The sequence below is a fragment of the Abrus precatorius genome, unplaced genomic scaffold (genome assembly GCF_003935025.1).
Source record: "Abrus precatorius isolate BTA unplaced genomic scaffold, Abrus_2018 Scaffold9, whole genome shotgun sequence".
Classification (NCBI taxonomy): Eukaryota; Viridiplantae; Streptophyta; class Magnoliopsida; order Fabales; family Fabaceae; genus Abrus; species Abrus precatorius.
In genome coordinates this window covers 24,955,453-24,977,379 of record NW_020874439.1, presented here as the reverse complement: position 1 = coordinate 24,977,379, position 21,927 = coordinate 24,955,453, and the positions used below count along the sequence as shown (strand labels likewise).

General features: G+C 34.6%; 6 protein-coding genes across 12 annotated transcripts; 4 read left to right on the top strand and 2 right to left on the bottom strand.

Moving 5' to 3' along the window:
* Positions 1 to 299: 299 nt before the first annotated feature.
* On the top strand, positions 300 to 15,828 carry LOC113849656 (60S ribosomal protein L5). Of its 3 annotated transcripts, XR_003502130.1 has the most exons (10): positions 300 to 379; positions 795 to 864; positions 962 to 1,053; positions 1,259 to 1,385; positions 1,494 to 1,573; positions 1,653 to 1,769; positions 1,858 to 1,992; positions 2,107 to 2,276; positions 2,472 to 2,695; positions 15,650 to 15,828. XR_003502130.1 is itself a non-coding variant. In XM_027479710.1 (9 exons), the coding sequence occupies exons 1-9, from the start codon at positions 377 to 379 to the stop codon at positions 2,584 to 2,586; spliced, it is 909 nt and encodes a 302-aa protein (XP_027335511.1). In that variant the 5' UTR covers positions 300 to 376; the 3' UTR covers positions 2,587 to 3,058. The 3 variants fall into 3 exon arrangements, 2 of the variants coding, with proteins under 2 accessions (XP_027335511.1, XP_027335512.1); XM_027479710.1 differs by lacking the exon at positions 15,650 to 15,828 and having other exon boundaries at positions 2,472 to 3,058; XM_027479711.1 differs by lacking the exon at positions 15,650 to 15,828 and having other exon boundaries at positions 962 to 1,044; positions 2,472 to 2,931.
* On the bottom strand, positions 4,556 to 8,353 carry LOC113849654 (4-hydroxy-tetrahydrodipicolinate reductase 2, chloroplastic-like). The gene is made up of 8 exons (XM_027479706.1): positions 8,026 to 8,353; positions 6,866 to 7,103; positions 6,294 to 6,427; positions 6,123 to 6,197; positions 5,661 to 5,762; positions 5,134 to 5,243; positions 4,968 to 5,055; positions 4,556 to 4,834 (listed from the first exon to the last, which is right to left on the bottom strand). Exons 1-8 carry the CDS (start codon positions 8,245 to 8,247, stop codon positions 4,766 to 4,768), a joined length of 1,038 nt encoding a protein of 345 aa, XP_027335507.1. The 5' UTR covers positions 8,248 to 8,353; the 3' UTR covers positions 4,556 to 4,765.
* On the top strand, positions 9,877 to 12,466 carry LOC113849653 (F-box/LRR-repeat protein 12). Of its 2 annotated transcripts, none has more exons than XM_027479703.1 (2): positions 9,877 to 10,124; positions 10,777 to 12,466. In XM_027479703.1, the coding sequence occupies exon 2, from the start codon at positions 11,130 to 11,132 to the stop codon at positions 12,288 to 12,290; it is 1,161 nt and encodes a 386-aa protein (XP_027335504.1). In that variant the 5' UTR covers positions 9,877 to 10,124; positions 10,777 to 11,129; the 3' UTR covers positions 12,291 to 12,466. The 2 variants fall into 2 exon arrangements, with proteins under 2 accessions (XP_027335504.1, XP_027335505.1); XM_027479704.1 differs by lacking the exon at positions 9,877 to 10,124 and having other exon boundaries at positions 11,130 to 11,299; positions 11,372 to 12,303.
* LOC113851091 (uncharacterized protein At4g08330, chloroplastic-like) lies at positions 10,099 to 11,119 on the top strand. Its single transcript, XM_027481576.1, has 2 exons — positions 10,099 to 10,124; positions 10,777 to 11,119. The coding sequence occupies exons 1-2, from the start codon at positions 10,099 to 10,101 to the stop codon at positions 11,117 to 11,119; spliced, it is 369 nt and encodes a 122-aa protein (XP_027337377.1).
* Positions 13,354 to 17,158, top strand: LOC113849655 (60S ribosomal protein L5-like). 3 transcript variants are annotated; one of them, XM_027479708.1, is made up of 9 exons: positions 13,354 to 13,402; positions 13,775 to 13,844; positions 13,921 to 14,012; positions 14,162 to 14,288; positions 14,401 to 14,480; positions 14,563 to 14,679; positions 14,762 to 14,896; positions 14,999 to 15,168; positions 15,430 to 15,873. In XM_027479708.1, exons 1-9 carry the CDS (start codon positions 13,400 to 13,402, stop codon positions 15,542 to 15,544), a joined length of 909 nt encoding a protein of 302 aa, XP_027335509.1. In that variant the 5' UTR covers positions 13,354 to 13,399; the 3' UTR covers positions 15,545 to 15,873. The 3 variants fall into 3 exon arrangements, with proteins under 3 accessions (XP_027335509.1, XP_027335508.1, XP_027335510.1); XM_027479709.1 differs by having other exon boundaries at positions 13,381 to 13,402; positions 13,921 to 14,003; positions 15,430 to 17,158; XM_027479707.1 differs by having other exon boundaries at positions 13,360 to 13,402; positions 14,762 to 15,168; positions 15,430 to 17,158.
* Positions 17,158 to 21,285, bottom strand: LOC113849657 (glyoxylate/succinic semialdehyde reductase 1-like). Of its 2 annotated transcripts, none has more exons than XM_027479712.1 (8): positions 21,081 to 21,285; positions 20,422 to 20,532; positions 20,245 to 20,343; positions 19,639 to 19,740; positions 18,782 to 18,897; positions 18,480 to 18,558; positions 18,224 to 18,394; positions 17,158 to 17,566 (listed from the first exon to the last, which is right to left on the bottom strand). In XM_027479712.1, exons 1-8 carry the CDS (start codon positions 21,183 to 21,185, stop codon positions 17,477 to 17,479), a joined length of 873 nt encoding a protein of 290 aa, XP_027335513.1. In that variant the 5' UTR covers positions 21,186 to 21,285; the 3' UTR covers positions 17,158 to 17,476. The 2 variants fall into 2 exon arrangements, with proteins under 2 accessions (XP_027335513.1, XP_027335515.1); XM_027479714.1 differs by having other exon boundaries at positions 17,433 to 17,566; positions 20,245 to 20,313; positions 21,081 to 21,185.
* Positions 21,286 to 21,927: the final 642 nt, after the last annotated feature.

The window sequence follows — 21,927 nt, the reverse complement described above, 5'->3', positions numbered from 1 at the left end:
CCGTTAGTTCTTAACTCTGCAAATAAATAAATAAATTATTTTTTTCAATTTCAAACCATTTACAATTTTATTACATAAAAGTATGCAATTTATTTAATTTTAAAAACTAACATGAGAGTTTTTTTTGGGTTTGAACATCATAGTTGAATCATAATTTAAACATGTCAGGGATTAATAGTAAAATCAAGCGGCTGAGCCCAATTTGAGCCTCTCGAACGAATACCCAAAACCAATTTGTACCCATGAAACCCTAAAACCCCAAAATGGCCCGACCCGACCCACTCAAAGTAACCCCTTATAAGCAAAATATTTGCAAACCCTAACTTGCTCTCACTCTTTTCAATCACCCCCTGGGAAAAGATCGAGCTTCACAGCAATGGTGCGTGTCTTCCACTTTTCGCTTCACTTTCCTTCTCCTTCTCCGTAGCATGTTTCGTATTTTCGCTGAATTTGAATTTCAGTTATCCTTGTTTCGTTTCAGTAGTGTTCCCATTTGTGGTGCTTATTTTGCATTTACAGTTTTCCTCTCTTTGTTCCGTTCCTTAGATTGCTGTTTGTGGGTTACGGGTTTTGGGTAATTTTGGGGGAAGGTAAAGTTTTGTTGTGGTTTTTGTTCTTGCTGTCATTTTCATGATTGCCCATTTCAATTACCCATACTATTTTGTGTTCTAAGCTTTTGTGTTTGGTAGCTTCCAATGGATCAGTTTTAATCAATACTCGGGTTGTTATGCGGCTGAATATTCCTATGTAATTTCTGACTATCTGTATCGACATTTTTTGGGTGCATATTGAAGGCTTATGTTAAGGCTCAGAAAACAAAGGCCTACTTCAAGAGATATCAAGTGAAGTTCAAGAGAAGAAGAGGTATATTATTCGATTATGTTGCTTCGTGGTGTTTTATTGTTATATATCGTGCTTAATTCGTTTTTGTTGGTGACTTTGTTTACTGCATAATCTGCAGAGGGAAAAACTGATTACCGAGCTCGGATTCGGTTAATTAATCAGGACAAGAACAAGTACAACACCCCTAAATACCGCTATGTGGTTCGCTTTGTATCCTACTATTATCTTAGCCTGTATTGTAGGTTTATGTAATTTTCTTTCATGAAGAGATGGTTTTAAGTCCTTGAAACGTTATTATTGTTTTTTATTTATTGATGGTCAATAAAACTTGAGCAATGAGCATATCATAATATTAATTGGAGTTATTTGTCTGTTGATGTTTTTCTGTGAGTACAAACCTTAACCATGTTATTAGACCAACAAGGACATCACTGCACAAATAGTATCTGCTAGCATTGCTGGTGATATTGTTCTTGCTGCAGCATACTCACATGAGCTGCCACGCTATGGCTTGAAAGTAGGCCTTACAAACTATGCCGCAGGTACTTTTGTTTAAGAGAAAGTTCTTTCTCCCCTACCATTTCCTCATTCAAGGCTTTTGTGTGTTCAGTTGTCCTTCTGTTTACACATTCTTTCCTTGCATGTCTTAGCTTACTGCACTGGACTCTTATTGGCCCGAAGAGTCCTGAAAATGCTTGAAATGGATGAGGAGTATGAGGGAAATGTTGAGGTATCTATGAATTTGCCGTGCTCTCTCTCTTATCTTTCTATTTTAGTTTCAAGCTAATTAGTTGTATCCTATTTATCAGGCTACTGGAGAGGATTTTTCTGTGGAACCTGCTGAGACCAGGAGGCCATTCCGTGCTCTCCTTGACGTTGGTCTTATTAAAACCACAACTGGCAATCGTGTCTTTGGTGCCCTTAAGGTACTCAATATTACTCTGCAATGCTAATGCTAGCTAGTTTGATTTTGTTTTAATGGTGATGGAATTGAATAGTTGTATTGGTTTACAGGGAGCTTTGGATGGTGGTTTGGATATTCCTCACAGTGAGAAAAGGTTTGCTGGCTTTGATAAGGAGAAGAAGGAGCTTGATGCTGAGGTTCATCGCAAATATATCTTTGGGGGACATGTTGCCGCTTATATGAAGGCATGGGCAAAAATGATATATTTTAGTACTATTCTGTTGTAATTCTTTAATTTGAATGCAATATTAGGGTTTTTCAAATATTTGTTAAGACAGCCTATTTTATATTTTCTGTAGACATTGATGGAGGATGAACCAGAGAAATACCAGTCACACTTCAGTGAATATATCAAGCAAGGAATAGATGCTGATGGTCTTGAGGGGCTGTACAAGAAGGTCCATGCAGCAATTCGTGCAGATCCTACTATCAAGAAATCTGAGAAGGAGCCACCAAAGGAACACAAGAGGTAAAACTGATTGTGATTGAACTAGTAGATTAGATTATAGAAATAATGTAATGAATGCAAATTGTTTGTCATTTGATTTCTGGCAAGTTGATTTGGACCGACTGTTGGATTACTGTATTTGCAGTTATTCATAAGATTAGCTTCAGCATTTACTTATTGGTGCAAATTTCTGAGAGTATCTGTATTTTCCGGCAGGTACAACTTGAAGAGGCTTACTTATGAAGAGAGGAAGGCTAAGTTGATAGCTCGCTTGCAGGCTCTCAACTCTGCTGCTGATGGTCCTGAGGATGACGATGAGGATGACGAGTGAATGTTCTTTGCTGATGCGGTGTCATTGCTTCAGTAGTAGAACTATCATATTTTGCATTTATAGAATCATTGTCTGGGAAATCTATTTGCCTGCACTATTTATTTTCTAGGTCACAAATTTTGGATACTTTAGTAGTTGAGTAAGCCTTTTTTTGGTCAATTTGGTGTTAGCCTGGATTTATGTTATACCTTTCGGTATGGTTCCCCAAAAGATTATGTTAACCATGAAATCCGCCTGTGTTGATGTGTTATCCTAAAGTTTTGATTGTTGGTAACTGGTATAACATGCAACCGTTGCCCTTCACAACTTGTTACGAATGATTAAATCATTTATGCTTAATATTTCAAACCAACATGTACCCATTTCTGGTATCAGGTGTAGAGCGTGTAATCTCATGCTTGAATTGAATCTTCTGGTCAATTTCTCGCTTCTGACTAATATTATATACACAAGGCTAAGGTTACTTTCTCATGCAAACAAATTACTAACGAGTTTAAATGTAGAGAACATTAAAATGTACTCACCTTCAAGTATTTTATTGTATTTTAACACAACCCTAAACCCTAAATGGTACTTACTAGCCAATACGGTTTTTTAAATATAAATTACAGACTGCCCTCCCACGTCATTATATTTCTTAGTTTTTTAACTGGTACCTTGGCAAGTTAAATAATGCTATGAAACTGAAAACGCTATATTCTCATAGTTATAAAATCATTTTTTTCCTAATTATCTTAGGATTTTAGTTAAAATGCTAAATATATCATGTAAAATATTGAATATCTTTGAAAATGCTGTTACATATAAATAAAATGTCATTATTTTTAGAACATTCAAAAAATTACGGTGCAGGTACCCAGAGTATCTGACTCCCTATATTCGATTATACATATTTTCCGTAGCGTCGTGGCCTGGGCTGTGATCGGAATCTCCTCCAATTATGATATCGTCCCCTTTCCAGTTTCATTTCCTTAACCCATTCACTCCGCAACACAGGGAAGCACAAAATACATACACTGCACCGGGCACTGGCACTAGATTGGAAATGCTGAAATCAACGTTCTCCTCCTTTTTCTTCTCCCATTCTTCACAATTGGGTTTGCTGGCTAATGCTCCCTCCTCAACTTCAATTTCAAGACCCTTCTCTCCATATCCCATAACATCAAAACCTTTCTCAACCATCCCCACCCGATACCCTCTTCAATACGAAATGATAATCAATCGTCCATCCAACTCCCACACTTGCCCTTTACCTATTCGATCCATTCAAGCCCCTTCTCAACCCTCTCCCGAACCCGACGACCCCACATCCGAATAAGCCGAACTAGGCTTGGATATAGCTGAGTCGATCAGAAACTCGCTCTTCTTCAACCGGACGGTCAAATTCAAATGAAAATGAAGATGGGAAGAAGGGAAAGGGTAGAAAGAGAGTTGGTAGTAAGAGGAAGAAGGATGAGGTTGAGGGTGGTGATGACAAGTTGGTGTTTTTTTAGGAGAAAGAGGAGGGTTCACGAAAGAATCTTAAGAAGGTTGAAGTGTTCTTTAAGGATTTGAAGAAGGTTCCTAACGATAAGGATGTTCAAGTTGGAGAACCATTTCTGTCTTCAAGGAGGAACGACCTTCTTCCTGAATAGGATAATCCACAAGGGCGTAAATGTGGTAGATTCGCTTAACCAAAAATGAATTATACAGTTTTACGAAGCATTTTTGTGAAAGAAAAAATGTTACATTACAAGAAATGGAGTAATTGGAACAACAGACACTAAATGTGTAAAAAAGCTTATATATTTTCCAAGATAAAAATTCGATTTAGAAGTTAGTTTTACCAAGATGAAATTTTTTTAATTCTTGATACCAACCTATCAGGTTTCCAATTTCAGTTCACGAATATTCATAACGATAAAAGTTGAAAAAATTAAAAGAAACGGGATTGTGAGGTGATATGATTATTAAGTTTATGAGAAACTAAACGAAAAGGTTGAAATTGATTCCAGAAAGCTCCTTGTTTATTTTATGTAGTTATGATTGATTCCAAATAATACATGATGGTACATTACGCTCACAAAGCTTTCCCGACAGAGAACGGCAAGAAGATGGAAAATGGTTGGTTCTCAAAAACCAGAATGTCAAAAAGCAAGTTCTACAGTTGACATCTTGCATCCAGATTCCATAGAAAAATTCATCGCATATTACCCGCTCGCAAAACATCTATCATATTATACACTCTCTTGTCATCCTTTGCTTCAATCTGTATGAATCAAGCATGTTTGTCAGCAATACATCAATCATAGTTATATTTTTTAAAAGCGAAGACCACTACTAATCATACATTAAGATGGTTAATTAGATGATGTGATAAGTAAATTAAATGGTATAAGCACCTTCTTAGCAAGAAAAATTACAGCATCAACAGTGCCCTCTGCATATATTGATCTACCACAAACATTATGTTGAAATTCAAATGTAACTCTGCAACGATTATTCAAAAGAAATATGTCAAAACATGTAAAAGAAAATGATAATGAAATGAAGATGTTAAATTCTTACGTTCCATCGGGGGATGTCAAATGATACATATGAAATGCATGACCCGACAAATGCTCCTCTGGGACTCCCACCATTTCAATTTGTTGCTTGGGATCTCTGATAAATTTTATCTAAAGAAATCGTTGGAAAGAAGAAAAGAAAAAGAAAATCTAGTAAGAATATGTAGTTCTAATGTAAAGACCACAACGGTGCCATGTACAAAGAACGAAGTGGCAACTTAGTGGTAACATGAAGTTAAGCACATTACATCAACCTTAATATCAACAAAACTTAAGAACCAATAAATCATATTAAAATTAAGTGAGAGATCACTGAATGTCCTACAAATGAAAATTCTCTGACAACTGGCATGTGATTAGAAACCATAAAAACCTCCAATGTGACCTATAGCTGAAACTAAGATATATGTTTTTCTAATAAATTCAGACCACACACAGAACCGAGGATCAGCAAGCAAGAAGCTTAGCAAAAGTCAAGAGCATACTTGATACTACCACAATAACTCATTCAATGAGATGGTAACACACCTGATCCATGTCAAAAGACACACCCAGTTTGTTGAAGCAAGAAATCACAGCCTTTGCAGTTCCAGATGCATCAACTTTGCTTGCTTGATGGGACTCCAATACCTACAATCTTGGACGAATGCATCAGATTTTAATAAAACATCAGCCAGAAGCTTAATTAAAAGAAAAGAACCATTAAAGATTTGAAGTTAAGGGTTTAAGAAACAATGATATTTTTACTTTTTGATTGTAGTACAACCTCTGCTGGTCATTTTAGTGACAGTAGGAATAGAAATTGAACGATACACATGGGGGAAAAGGATGACTCGGTGCCCCCTTTCCCCCCTTAAAAAGTTTTTTTTTTCCCACTTTAACATCGGCTAAGCAGAGACAATTCAAAGGTTGTACTAGCATAATTAAGCATCCTTAACAAAAACAAAACCCTCCCCGAGACCCAAAATGTCAATGCAGCAAAAGAGTTACCTGTAAGGAATACCCAGAGAATGCTCCAGGAAATTGCTCTGCCATAATTTCCATAGCTGCAAGAAAAGCAACAACCTAAAGGAAAAAAGTATAGCAACATAAGGATGACAAAATACAGGACTGTAAAAAAGAGATTAAATTTGATCAAGGTTCTCTGATATTATGATATACCTGCTTTCCCATCTGTGGGGATATCACAGCATAAATCTTTGAGTCTTCAACAGTCTTATACAACAAGTCCCTATCTCCACCAGTGGTCCCCATCACAAACGGCACCCCAACCTTGCTGTATAATTCTGCATTGCCTGCATATAAGAATGAAATCATAAATAGCTCCAACACTATTAGAATCTTCGTAAAATAATCCTAATCCTACATCATAAAATCGAAAGTCCAACAGTGTTTCTGTCAGGACACGTGTCTTGAATTGCAGGTTCATAATATAAACTGGTCAGTGAGAAGGCCAAGTAGTGTCCACATATTCTATGCTGTCAAATACGTTATCGTCAATTCCTATGTTTACGATTTACAGAACTGTGTGCCTAAAAAATACAAAATGTTTCATTTTTACATAAATCATGACAAAAACTTTAAAATGTATGAATTTGTAACATATGATTTTGCCTTTCCTTTACCAGGTGCAAGATTTCATAATTCACTTTATAAAAGATGAAAAAAAAAAGAAGAGAAGATTGAGTTTAGGCTTCATTCCAATGATAAGAAATATCCGTCAAAATATATACCATTGACTGCACTTGGTACTGTGTAGTCCACAACAATCAAATTTGGATATTTCTCAAGGACAGATGCAAGAACACTCTCTCTGTCAGAAGGACCGTGCACAAGAAACTCCTTTCCAGAGATCTGAAAAGTCTGTCCAGACTCCTCTTCACACCCAAATGACACAGGAACAACATGCAGGCCAGCTGATTCTGCTGCATTAATCACAGCCTTTCCCATTTTTCCAGTACATGCATTAACCTAAATAAAAAAAAATGTGCACAAGCTTTTAAAATAAGGCATCAAGAAAGTGCGACAGAAATACCAATAGTTATGGTTCGGATTCATAAAAGCATGCATATTAAAAAAATAAAAAAAATTCAAACCACAAGGAATGGTTATGTTGGCAAACTGAGTTCCACATAGGTGGACTTTATATTCCGTATAGGAGTCACTATAAGTACTTTGTGGCTAGGGCCAACTCAATGCCCAAGCGAGAATTAGTTTCACAGCAATAGGGGTGTGGGAACAGCCGAACACCTCACGGTCTTAACCCCTGTAACCCCCAAAAAATAGTGAAGCAAAAAGAATATTCAAGTAAAAAAAAAAACTGTCAACTGAGGATGGAAATGTCCAAGCTGACACAAGAAGAAAATATTATGAAGTGGAGAAAAACTAAAGGAAAGAATGACGCTATAAGTGAATAGGAGTAAGTTAAAACAGAGACAGAGCATAGGATGTTATAAAACAAACAATATAATCAAATAAGATTAAAACGGAAACCCCAATATTTTAAAATTAACATCCATCCTTTTGATTAAATACATAAAACCATACAATTTGAGGTGCATAGCTATCATCAAACATGATCTGTAAGCAGATGTTTCATGACTGTGAGTTAAAAGTGGTTGATACAAAAACACGACACAACAACTTGGTGAACTATATCACATCTTATATGACCTTTAACCACTGAGTCCAATTAAGAGTTCATTAGAAATAATTAACCTCACTTAACATTAAAAAAAAAAATAAAAAAAAAGCTTCTCCCTCGCAAGTTGCACTTTAACACGGTACATAAAGTAATGCAAAGTGAAATATCAGTAATTTAACAAGTTGGATTACCAGAAGAGAAAAAAAAAAAGTAGGCATTTAAACAAGAACCCAAAAGCTGGAAAATTACCATTATTGGAAGACCAGTGTTCTGGAGCGAAAGCGAAGACTTTTCAAGGAAAGTCTGAACCGGCGTGGTTGCTACCATTGACACTATAGGGAAAAAACGAGATGTCTTCTTCTGCGTAATGGGAACAGTGTTCCTTGCACTTGGGCCTCTGGAGAAGAGTGTGGTGTAATTGTGGTGTCTGTGGAGTGCATTGGTTGGGGCTTTCAGAAGGGACGTTGCCATCAAAGAGGGGGAGTGAGAGATTAAGCTCAATTTGGGGGGGTTTTAGGATTTTGCTGCGCTTTGCGAACCGTTTCAGGTTAGGTTTTACAGAGCCTTTCTTTTCAGTCCGCCATTGTTGAGGGAAATGAATGAGGATTGAGGATAGAACCTTTGGGCCTCAGGCCCCGATGGCCCAATGCTTTTTTATCTAGATGGGCTCAATATTGAAGCAACCTTTCTGGCCGGTCCAAATGACTTGGGCCAACTGTGATTTGAGGAAAAACATTCACTCCTCGTAGTACGTATTCCTTTTCTGACAAAAAAAAAATTGTGTCTATTCCTTCTCTTAAAATAATAATACCTAGTTATCTATAATTAGTATTTTCCTAATATAGATTATATTTTTTTTAAAAATAAATTAGGAAAATTAGTTAAAAAGAAATATATATTAACAGGAGTTGAAAATATTTTATTGCAATTTCATGTCCTTTGGGAGATAGAACGGGAGTTGGTCATTTATTTTTAGTTATTTATTGTTACAATGATTTTTTATAATAATACTTTTTTTCAACATACCATTTATTTAATCACTTTTGGTATCTCTATTTAATTTATAAAAATAAAATAAAATTATCAAACAAATAACATTTTTCAAAATCAAACTCTACTGATTTTAGTATAATTCCTTCTTCAAACTTTGTCCATGTCTTTATATAATTTAAAAAATTAATTCCACATTTGTCTAGATATTATTTTATGTGTAATTTTATTTTTTTAATTGTAATCATTCGCATTTTGTTTTGTCAATTTTTCAGATGTTCAAAACTTAAAATTTAGTTCTCTACGATACTTTCACATTTTAAAAACTTTTAATATTTCAATTACCCTAAATCAATTATTCAACCATTGATTATATTATAAATAATACAAAATTAAAGAATAATAAAATACTATTAAATCAAATAGTAAATGAAAATTATTAAAATATTAATGTAAATTTTTTAAAATATTGTAAAATTAAATAATATCGTAATATCGAATGTTTTTATTTAGAGAACTTATCAAATAAGCTCAGTATCTATTGTGATTCCATTTTAATTTTAATGAAGAGTTCTCAAATTCGTTATAAAAAATAAAAGATACATTTTCTTTTTATATTTTGTTTCTAATTACTGTTATCGTGTTACCGTATCCACTATGCTACATATTAGCGCCGCACATTTTAAAAATTAATAAATAATTTTTTAATGTATATTTAAAAGTAGATGTTAAAAAATTAAAATTAGTAATTTTTAATTAAAAATATATATTTAATCTTATCAATGTAATAATTTTGGTTACAATTTTTATTTTTAAGATATGCTTTTTTATACATATTAAAAAGTGATGAATAAATTCATGTTTTAAACTAAAATATAACATCTAATATTAATATATCATTGAATTTTATAATATTTTATAACTTTTAAAAATACATAATAACTAAAAAAAATATATGATAAAACATTATAAAGTTTAACACATTAATAACATGAAATATTATAAATTTTTAATACGTAATATTATTTATTAATTCTTTGTTACTAATTTTTTTAATCAAAATTAAAGTGAATGCCTTAAAAACGCCACCTCCTTTTGTTTTTTTTTTCTAGGACAAAATCCAAAAACAATTTGCACATTAATGTTCTGGGTACAGAAAGTGGACTTAGGGGATAGAGAGAGAACGAGAAAGTAGATAATCAGAGGGTAGACATCAAAATTCACGAGTGCAAGGCGTTGAATTGATCGAACGTTCGAATTGTGCAACTATTCGTTCATTTCGCAAATCAGAGAATGAAGGCACCATGACAATTCTCATTCCTGACCATCACTATGTCACAAGCTGATGTCTCTTACTGGTAATTCTCTCTTCACCAATTCATACCCACTTCATTATTTGTTCTCATATGCTTTTGATGAGTATCGTGGTGTCCGAAATTTGTGAAATTTTTTCTGGGTTTTGATTGTCGCTGGCTATTTCATTGTTCTTTGATGCCTGATTGCGTAATTCTGTGTTATTGGGTATGTGAATGACTGAATGTTTTGTTTGTGCATATGCTACGTGCGTTGATCGACGTTCAAGTTTCGAACTTTTTCACTTGATCAGCGTAATTTCAGTGTTGGATTTTTGATCCGTTGTCAACAAATACGAAAATTTTTCAATCTGAATTTCATGTTTGATATATGGTGCATATGTGAATTGTTTGATTTTGGCTTGTCAAGTGGTGCATATTCTTGCACGTTTTATTTGGGTTTGGGTATTTGATATGCGGTACCTCGTCAAAATGTAAGAAAAAAAAAGAGTCAATGACTGAATGATTTCCCGGACATGCTGATAGTTTGATCTTTACATTATATTCCACATAGAGCATAACTCTCTGCATGCTGAATTTTTCTCACTTGAAATGGGATGGTGTTTCTTCAAGTTTGTTTTTGTAAAAGCATTGGCATTTTTTGATGTTCTATTATATAATGTGTTACTTTATTTTGGAATTTTGGTGCCCACTGCAGTTGTGGCTCATGTGGATACCCTCTGAATTTGACATCATCAAATAGAATCACATCTAACATTGCATCTGAATATACAAAATCTGTTAAAAAAGGATCAATCTCTTTTGCTTCAGTTGATCTCAGCCGATTTACACAGGTTGATGATATAACTTGTTTCCCTGACTTCTGGTTTTATCGTTCCAAGACTAAACTGCTTTGTCGTAAATGTGGAGTTCATGTTGGTTATGGCTATAGTGGAGAATCAGCTGCTATCTGTGGATTTGAGTCTCCTACTTCATCTAACTCTCAGAGAAAATTCACCATAAAGATTCGGTCATTACAGCCTTCTTTAGAAGAGTCTTGAAAAGGTTGACATGGGAGATCTTTCTACAAATGATGGTACCTCCATCATGCACCTTCCAGATGATTGCCTTGCTATTATTTTACACGGTTTAGATTGTCGCACTGATCGTGAATCATTTGGTCTTACTTGTCGCCGATGGCTCCATGTTCAAAATTTCAACAGTCGATCACTACAATTTGAGTGTTCACTCGCTATATTCAATCCTTCATTTTATTCACAGGATTCTGACATTCACACATTCCGTCTCCATAGGTTGCTGAGGAGATTTCAACACTTAGAATCTTTATCCCTGTCCAATTGCACAGGGCTGCATGATTCAGGATTGACCCGCTTGCTAAGTTTTGGCTCAAGTTTGCGAAAACTTAATCTGGATTGTTGTTTGAAAGTAACTGATTATGGGCTATCCCTGGTTGCTACTGGTTGTCCCTCATTGATATCAATTAGTCTTTATCGGTGTGTTCGTGTTACAGATAAAGGATTAGAATCATTAGCCAATGCTTGCTTTTATATGAAATGTGTAAACCTTTCCTACTGCATACAAATATCTGACAAAGGGTTAGAAGCTCTCACACAAGGTTGTCGCCAGCTTCAGGAAGTTAACATATCACACTGTGCGGGTGTAAGCGGTGTTGGCTTTGAAGGGTGTTCAAAAACTCTGGCATGTATAGAGGCTGAGTCATGTAAGCTTAATCTAGAAGGGGTCATGGGAATTGTTAGTGGTGGAGGACTAGAATATCTAGATGTTTCCTGTTTAATTTGGTCTCCTTTGGGCGATCCCTTGCATGGAATAGGTTTTTCTTCATGCCTCAAAATCCTTAACTTTCGGCTCTGCAGAACTGTTACTAATACTACTATTGGGATAATTGCCAAGGGATGTCCACTACTGGAAGAATGGAACTTAGCCTTGTGTCATGAAGTGGGAATATCTGGATGGCAGGCAGTGGGATTACACTGCAAGAACTTGAAGAGGTTGCATGTTAATCGCTGCCGCAATCTATGTGACAATGGCTTACAGGCTTTGAGGGAAGGGTGCAGAAATCTCTCCATTTTATATTTGAATGGCTGTTTTCGCTTGTCATCTGTTGCATTAGAGTTATTCAAGAGTCACAGAGCTGATGTTTGCATAAATGAAACAGAGATAATGTGTATAAAGCCATACTTGGAATTCTGATGAATGATGCTGGCTGATACAAATTTATTAATATCCAGACAAAGTTTTAATACATTTTTTGCCAATATATTTGTTTGTATACATATTTCAGAACCTCTAGTTGCTTTGTTTATATTGCTAATGATATATTTATGTCATAAACATTAATTATATATTTACGATTATTGAATTCGATGGAGATCATTTGCACTCTTTGTTGATTATGCTAAGTATTTTATATCTCTTCAATTTTTTATTTGCACTGGCATGATTCCAGCATCCACTATAGCATGAGCATGATTTATCCTTTGGATGGTGCATTCTACATTTCTTTCAAGTTTCTTATTTATTGCCAAAAGTTATTATAAAATAAAGAAAAAGATGAGTTATGGCTAGCTATCTTGTAACTTGGGTTGCAACTAAATTACATGACTCTATATTTCAATAGATACAAAACTGTACTCTAAACTATTAACGAGAAAAGTATTATCTTTTTAACTTAGATTTGGTAGAAGTAATTTAAGTAAGATATCTTGTTTCTGGTAACACTATTTTTTCTTTCGTTTCACTAATAATATTAATAATATCTCTAATATATTACAAAATTTTTATTTCAATTTAATGTGATATCAAGTTTAAATAATAATAAATATTACTATATTAAATACTCATTTACCGTAAATACAGTTATATTAATTTCTTAAATCAGTCTTTAAAATTATAGATACTTTCATTACGAAGATTTTAAAATTCTTTAATTAGTTTTTTATTTTATACTTTTAAATTTAATGTTTTTATCATTATTTTATAATAAAATATAAAATAAATATAATTTTATAAAATTAAAAACTATAATTTTTTAAAATTTTAGAAATTAGAATAAGCATACAATTTTACGAGAATTTACGTAGCAGCGAAATCATGCTAGGAATCAGTAAAACAAAACCAGAGAGCGAGCCCAACATTGTTGTCGCAACCCCAAACTAAAAATCCACGTGACCCATGAAACCTTAAGACCCATTGTAACCCGACCCGACCCATTTAAAGTAAACACTTATAAGCAAATATTGGCTAACCCTAATTCGTTCTCACTCTTTTCGTAGGAGGAGAAGAGATCGAGCTTCACAGCAATGGTGCGTATGTCTGATAGCACTCTTTTACTTTCCATGCTTCTTTGTTCTCCTAAGCTAGAGCAGAATTTGAATTTTAATTGTCCTTGTTTCGATTTAGTGGTGTTCCCATTTGCGGTGCTTGTTTTACCCGTGTAGTCTTTCTTAGATGTTGTTTTTGAGCATTAAGGATTTTGGGGAAGGTAAAGTTCTGATTTGGTGCGGTTTAGTTGCTTGCTGTCACTTTTATGTTTGCTCATTTTTGTTACTCATTCTCTGTTGTGTTCGGTAGTTTCCAATGGATCAGTTTTAAACAAAACTTTGCATGGTATGTGGCTATGTCTATGCAATTTCTGACAATATCATTATCAACTTTTTTTGGGGTGCATATTGAAGGCTTATGTTAAGGCTCAGAAAACAAAGGCCTACTTCAAGAGATATCAAGTGAAGTTCAAGAGAAGAAGAGGTAATTTTTTTGATTAACTTGCTTTATGGTGTTTAATTGTTTATATTGGTGACTTAATATACTGCATAATCTGCAGCGGGAAAGACTGATTACCGAGCCAGGATTCGGTTAATTAATCAGGACAAGAACAAGTACAACACCCCGAAATACCGCTTTGTGGTTCGATTTGTATCCTACTATTATGTTAGTTTGTAGGTGTATGTTTTTTATTTATTGATGGTCAATAAAACTTGAGCAATGAGCATATGATAATATTAATTGAAGTTATTTGTCTGTTGATGTTTTTCTGTGAGTACAAACCTTAACCTTGTTATTAGACCAACAAGGACATCACTGCACAAATAATATCTGCCAGCATTACTGGCGATATTGTTCTTGCTGCGGCATACTCGCATGAGCTGCCGTGCTATGGCTTGAAAGTAGGCCTTACAAACTATGCCGCAGGTACTTTGTTTAGGAGAGTTTTCTCTCCTACTCCTACCCTTTCCTCACTTGAGGTTTTTGTGTTTCCACCTGTTGACTCTGTTGTTCTTTGCATGTCTTAAAATGTGACCAGCTTATTGCACTGGACTCCTATTGGCCCGGAGAGTCCTTAAAATGCTTGAAATGGATGAGGAGTATGAGGGCAATGTTGAGGTATCTCTTAATTGGTCATGCTCGCTTTCTCTCTTATCTTTCAATTATTGTTCAAGTTAATTACGTGTATCCTTTTTTTCAGGCTACTGGAGAGGATTTTTCTGTTGAACCTGCTGAGACCAGGAGACCATTCCGTGCTCTCCTTGATGTTGGTCTTATTAAAACCACAACTGGCAATCGTGTCTTTGGTGCCCTTAAGGTACTCAATATTACTCTGCATTGCTAACTGGTTTGATTTTGTTTTACTGTTGATGGAATTTAATAGTTGTATTGGTTTACAGGGAGCTTTGGATGGTGGTTTGGATATTCCTCACAGTGAGAAAAGGTTTGCTGGCTTTGACAAAGAGAAGAAAGAGCTTGATGCTGAGGTTCATCACAAATATATCTTTGGTGGACATGTTGCTGCCTATATGAAGGCATGGGAAAAATTGATGTTTTTCAGTATCATTCTTTATTTTGAATGCAATATTAGGAGTTTTCAAATATTTGTTAGACAGCATATGTTATATTTTCTGCAGATGTTGATGGAAGATGAACCAGAGAAATATCAGTCACACTTCAGTGAATATATCAAGCAAGGAATAGATGCTGATGGTATTGAGGGGCTGTACAAGAAGGTTCATGCAGCGATTCGTGCAGATCCTACTATCAAGAAATCTGAGAAGCAGCCACCAAAGGAACACAAGAGGTAAAATTAATTTGTGACATAAGTATATTAGATTCTAGTGATAGTGTAATGTTCATATCTATTTTTTCATTTGCTTTCTTGCTAACTGATTTGATCCTGTTACTGGTTTGTCTTTGGTTGTATTTTCAGCTATTCATGTTCTATTTATCTTGGATGTGCTCATATAATTTTGCTTTACTCTTGGATCATTTGGTTTGGTAACTTAGCCTTAGTGTTTACTGATTGAAGTATATTCCTGAGTGTATCTGTATATTTCTGCAGGTACAACTTGAAGAAACTTACATATGAGGAGAGGAAGGCCAAGTTGATTGCTCGCTTGCAGGCTCTCAACTCTGCTGCTGATGGTGCTGAAGATGACGATGATGATGATGAGTGAAAGTTTATCATAGATTCAGTGTAACTGCGGCACAAGTAGAAACTGTTTTTTTCTTAGACAAGCATTTTCTTAAAAATTTATTTCCCTGTACTATTTATTTTCTAGGTCACAAATTTTGTTGGATGCTTTGGAGTTGAGTAAACCTTTTTTGGTCAATTTCGTGTTAGCCCGGATTTATGTGTTTTACCTTTTTGAATGGTTTGCGACAGATGTCATCACCTTAAATTTAGCTGTGAAAGTTGTGATTGTCTGGTAAATAATATAAACATGCATCCGTTGCCCACCATCCTCTATTGCTCCAATGATCAAGTGATGTTCATTTCCTTTGTGCAAGCTTTGATTGTCTTAATTACTTGGTGATCAAATGAGCTTAAACAACTATTGCAACCATTTTCATCGAATGTCCTACAACAACGCTGTTATGATTACGAGTAATAACAGCCATAATTCCTCAATTTCTCCCCTTCAGAGAAATGTTAGCCAAAATAAAATTAATTGTTTTCCATGGCTCCCTTGCAATCAACAAAGGCCGAACCATTATTAATCCTAGGTTCCACTGAACCTGATGGGGTTAGCTACGCTTTATTTTGTAGTTTTTCCATCATGAAGATGTATTACAATGTTCTACAAGTAGACAACCTCTTTTACCTGGGATAATATCAGACACGCACTCCGTAACGGGTTGAATTTTTCTCATTGGCACAGAAGTTGAGAGAAGGCACATTAATAAATAAAACTAAAGAGAGGTGAGGAGGTGAAAATGATACAATCAATGAAAGAGGGAACACTAATAGAGAACTGGAATATAGGGATGCCGATTTTCAGAGTGGTTGCACTTGTGCGCCCTTTGAACTAATTAACTCTGCCTCTACGTATATGCCATAATGTAAATAATCCTTAAATTATACTATTCCAGTTTCCAACTCCAAGACACTCATTGATGATCTTTTAGCTCTACAAAAATTAAAATTAAGATAGCGGCCTCTCCAAAACTTGACCCCTAATTATCCTTCAATGTGGTTAGTCAATTGATTTCTTCTCCAAGGATCACTGAATGGAATGCAATCTCATCCATACCTTCTTCAACGTCCCCTTATAACTAGGTTTAAGGGATTACTAGGATTTCGTTCCCCTTATTGTGAAATGCCTTAAAATAGATGATTTCCTGATACAAATTAGGATGTTTCTCCTATAAATTAGAGATATACTTAACAATATTGCGTTTATGTTGACAACCTAGTTCCTTGCAAGATCAAGAATCATAATACAGTGGCACGGTCAATTTCAAAACCACAATATCATGCCATGTCTCAGACTATTGATAACCAAACCACTATTCAGCATTCACGTGACATCTAATCTTAATTTCTTTGAATGGAAATGGCCTATTGAAGAAGATTGTGAAACTATAGAGTAGAAATTTCAATAGTTATCTAATTTTACTAGTCAGGCATGACCTCGGAAGCAGTTGGCAAATATTTTTATCAGGGTATTTTGGATAAGAAAGGGTAGATAATATTTGTAGCAAATTAGACATGATTAAATATGCTTTAGCTTGAGGGAGTTTTAGTTAACATTTTGCTGTGAAGTAAGTTATGGATTTAGTACTACATCAATTATTAGTATAAATTAAACCTAATCAAAGCAAACGTTTGATGCCAGCAGTATTGGCTGATACACCAGAAACAAAGATGAATACCAGAAGAAGCTTCATAAAATGCACATGGCAAACTATTCAAACCACTCAGATAAACTAAAACATTGATGTAAATGAACAGATGGCCAAAACCATCATCACTACAACGAGTTGAACTAAACCCATGTCCTTGTACATTCAAACTACAGACCTGTGTTTAAACAGCAATTTCATAAATAGATGGTTCACATTACACTGTTGCCCATCCAATAGTTTGAATTCCGGAAGTTATTTTGTCAAGAAGAATGGTCAAGAGCTTTCAAAGTCTCATGTACTGCTGAAAAATCAAGGTCTCCCAATCCCATGCTTCTCGCTTTCTTGAAAGCCTACAAACAAAGTTCAAACTTTAGTACCTTATGAAACCTCTACAAAAGCCATTAAACATAAAAGCTTAATATAGAAGATAAAATGGGCTCCATCTTATTTTATTATCTTTTCTTTTTCAAATAAAGAAACAAATGAATGGTATAACATCATGGGCCTGCGAAGCATCGACGCAACATGCAACCGATGAAGAGAAAAAAAAGAGTTTTAATTATATCTGGATGTCTTCTGATAACCTGAATCATTAAACCACAATATGTATAATTTATCAGAATATCAAATTGCCATATAGCATGTGCAGCTCAAGGAACTGATATTAAGTTAAACAGAATTAATTTTCCATTATGGAATAATTTTGATTCATTAACATTTAGACGATGGAAGCAACCCTGATGTTCCAGTATAGATCGATCAAAGGCTCACTTGGTGGAATGGTTACATATATTTCCTAGTTGGGATCCATTGCTCGTATAGCTGCATCTAAAATTTACAGGAAAACAGGGGTGTTTAAGTGGGATACTTGTTTAGCTGCTGTCACTTCAGTAGTTTGCGAACCACTTATGATTGTTCACTGGATAGCAGTCTTGGGAAGCAAAGAAGCATTTTCTGATTGTCTAATTTTTTGTCACCGAAAGAAAATATGATAAAAATAGTATTACCTCATTTGCTGCAGCTGCTACAGGCATTGGTACAGCATTTTCATCTCCAAGGGCAAGAGCCAATCTCATGTCCTTCTGCTGGTGTTTCAGTGGAAAAGCTGGGGAGTAATTGTTTCCGAGCATCGAGGGTCCTTTCAATCTAAACATGGCATTACTTATGGCAGCAAGATCCTGCACACAAATATACCCTAATTAAGCTTGGAATGATGATTAAAGGTAGCAACAAGAATCTTCCTGGTCACTCAAAGTCACTTACCAGCACATCAAGAAGAGTTCCAGGGTTCAAACCACTTCTTTCAGCTAGTGTGAGTCCCTCAGAGAAAGCATTCATCATACTGTAACAGAGATAACCGAGAATAATTAATATACAAAACATGATGGAATATATGGACTTGGAATCCTTTTATTTTGAAACCAAATAAGGAAGACTAGTATCTGGGTCAACTTTTGTTACTTGCCGATTCTAAAATGCTCTAACTGAAGCTGTGGGCAATCCCCCTCCTCACTCCCAAATAAAAAAGAATAGAAGAAAAAAAAAAGAGAAGAGGAAACAATTACCTGCCCATTATCATGTTAACAACAAGTTTCATTTTTGCACCATTTCCAACTGCACCCAGAAAGAAAGATTTTTTCCCCAGTACATCAAATGCTGGATGTGCTTCCTCATACAATGGCTACATATCAAACGAATCAACCGCTGGAATTTAGTATTCACAGATACAATGCACACTTATATTATCCTCAAAATGCACTAGTTTATGACAAGGAAATTGCATGAGAGCATTTTCTATGTAATACATACATAAGCACGCTATTTCTAAGCTATTAATATTGAGCCTACAAAGCTTGAGATAAGTCACTTAAAAGCTCAACTTTAAGCTTAAGCTTGTTCATTTAACTAAATAATGAGTTTGATTGAGTATTTAATAAGTTAAGCTCAAATAGAAGACTAACTCAGCTCCTTACACGCCCATCTGTCACACTATTTTTTGAGTTTTCTAATAGAAAGTTCTGATTTGTGTAAATAGCTAATCTGGATACTAATAAGCAATTGACGTGCTTTCAAAGTTTAAAGATATCATCTTCACATATTTTTTGTCATTTCTATCGCATTTTACAAATCTAAACATTGCTCAAATATCTTGACTGGTCTACAGTATATTTTGTTTTGAGAAGTCAACATGATGGTTTAGAAGGCAATCATAAACATCAATTCATTGAAAGGTTTGGGAATAATGATGGGCTGCCAATGTATCTTATACATGTTATACTATGAAGTTTTCCAGCCATGAAAACATGACATAAAATGGAGAAGAGAGGTCTGAACCCTCAAATTGTTAAAAGCACAGAAGAGCAGCATGCAATCAAGATGACTATAATTTTATCTACATTTATTATGGAACATCTAAAAATACCTTATCTCCTGCAGCAAGTATAACTAGTTGGCCATCTTCTGCAGGCTTCTTGCTACCTGAAACAGGAGCTTCAAGGAAGTAACCGCCTTTTGCTTTGATGGCCTGCAGAAATCAGGTCTGTCAATGGAAACTTATTTACGGACATCTCCATTCTCATTTCCATTAAAAAAGTTGGTTGCGTAAAATGCAAACCACCAGCTTGGGCATATAGCTGAGAAATCCTTATCCAAATAGGAATTCCCGGTACGATAGACTTCTCAGGTAACTAAACTTCATTTAGAACAGAATTTTCTTTTGACTAAAATCCAAATAACGATTATAATCACACTTATAATTAGATAAAAATTCATGATGCTTAATGCTAAAAATAAAAAGACCCCAACATGTAAACTATAAACAATACATTATTCTTATTTTAATCTAGGGAAAAGAGAGAAGAGGGAGGGTTCTGGCAACAATTCTCAGCTATGAAATCTTAAATATAGGAGTCAAGAGGATGAAATAAGTTTCTCTTTCACAAGCAAAAAAATTCTCAAACACAAAATAAAATTTAATGAATTTTGAATGAAAGGGAAATACATTTTAACATCAGCAGGGTATACCAACCTCAGATATCTTGGAAGATGTATCAGCATCAACTGTGGACATGTCAACATAACCTTTTCCCTTAATATGCTCAAGAACACCATCTTTATCAAATACGACCTAGAAAATCACCACAAAATGGAACTCAAGAGAAAATAAAAAAGCTGCGCGTAAAAAATAATATTCAAAGCCACTGACCGATAAAGCAGCTGAAGGATCGGATAACATTGCAATTGTATACTTGCATTTCTTGACTACGGCTGCTGGAGTTTCTCCAACAGAAGCACCATGTTCCACAAGTTCATCACACTACAATTAGAGGTTGCAACAGATATGAGTTAGTATTAGTAACAACTTTCATGACACTAGGCCAATGACAGAGTATTCCAATTAAAAGTTGGTAAGGGAATGCTTATATTCAGAGATTCATAGTATAGAAAAAATAGAAAATCATAATATTCAGACTACAAGCAGTATTTTCTTTACGTAAGGTGTTCAACATAATAAAATTTTTTGTCATCCCACTCATCTGATCTGATATTATCTAAATAACACACATATCTACATTTGTTTCTAAGCTGCTTTACAAAATGCTTGTAATACTGGACTTTCTGGATATCTTCCTTTATTATGATAATGGCACAGGAGAAAAAAATTATCTTATAGAACCCAAATAAAAATAACAGAAACTTTCTTAATCGTAATAAGAATCAATATTATGGAAAGAAATCATCACAAGGATAGGATACACACGCACAATAATAGTAAAAACAACAACTGAAAATCCAGAAAGTTTTGTGTAATAATAATAACAACAACAACTACTACAATAATAAAAGCAAGGGAAGGGAAATTACCTTGGAGAGAGTTCTGTTCCAAACAGTGACCTTGAAACCGTGGCGTAGCAGGTTGATTGACATGGCCTTCCCCATTATCCCCAAACCCAAGAACCCAATCTCCATCTCTCTCTCTCTCTCTTCTGAACTCTCACTCTCAGTACTCCCTTCTTCCTCTCAGCTCCAAAAGAAAACCGCTTACTTTAACATAATAAATATCAGCGTCAATAATAACATTTTTTTCACCTTTTTATTGATTATTTGGTTAGAAAAATGACAAAAACAATGTGTTACCTTTTTACAAATATTAAAATGCCGGTAATTTATAAATCCTCGCAAATTTGAAAACCAAAGCCGAACAATATTTTATAATAATTTATAAAATATTAAAATTATCATTATGAATTAATTAATGTCAATGATAACAATCTTATAAATAAGAAAAATGTTGTATCTTTCAATCATGTGTTTCTAACAATCTTAGAGAGTATTAAATTAAAAATGTATTTAATATATTAAAAGTATAAAACAGTATTATTAAAATAATTTTTAAGAATATTTATAATTATTTTGAAAATAAAATAAAATTTGTATTAAAAAAATTCAGCTAACAATGCAGTGAGACTGACACTAGCATAGTCATCCATTTTTTCAGTTTTTTATGTTGTCGCGTTATTATTTTATTTATTTTATGTTTGTGGTATGTTAGGGTTTTTGTTTGTGTTGTTTTGTTTTGGCCAAAAACAAAAGTGATTGGTGAGGATCAAAGGAGGGTTTCCACGTATCTCTCCACCATTTGCTTCTGCCCTTCCGGTGATGTGGGGATTCCTTCTGTGCAGCAGTGTTTATTAGAAATGTCTCTCTCTCT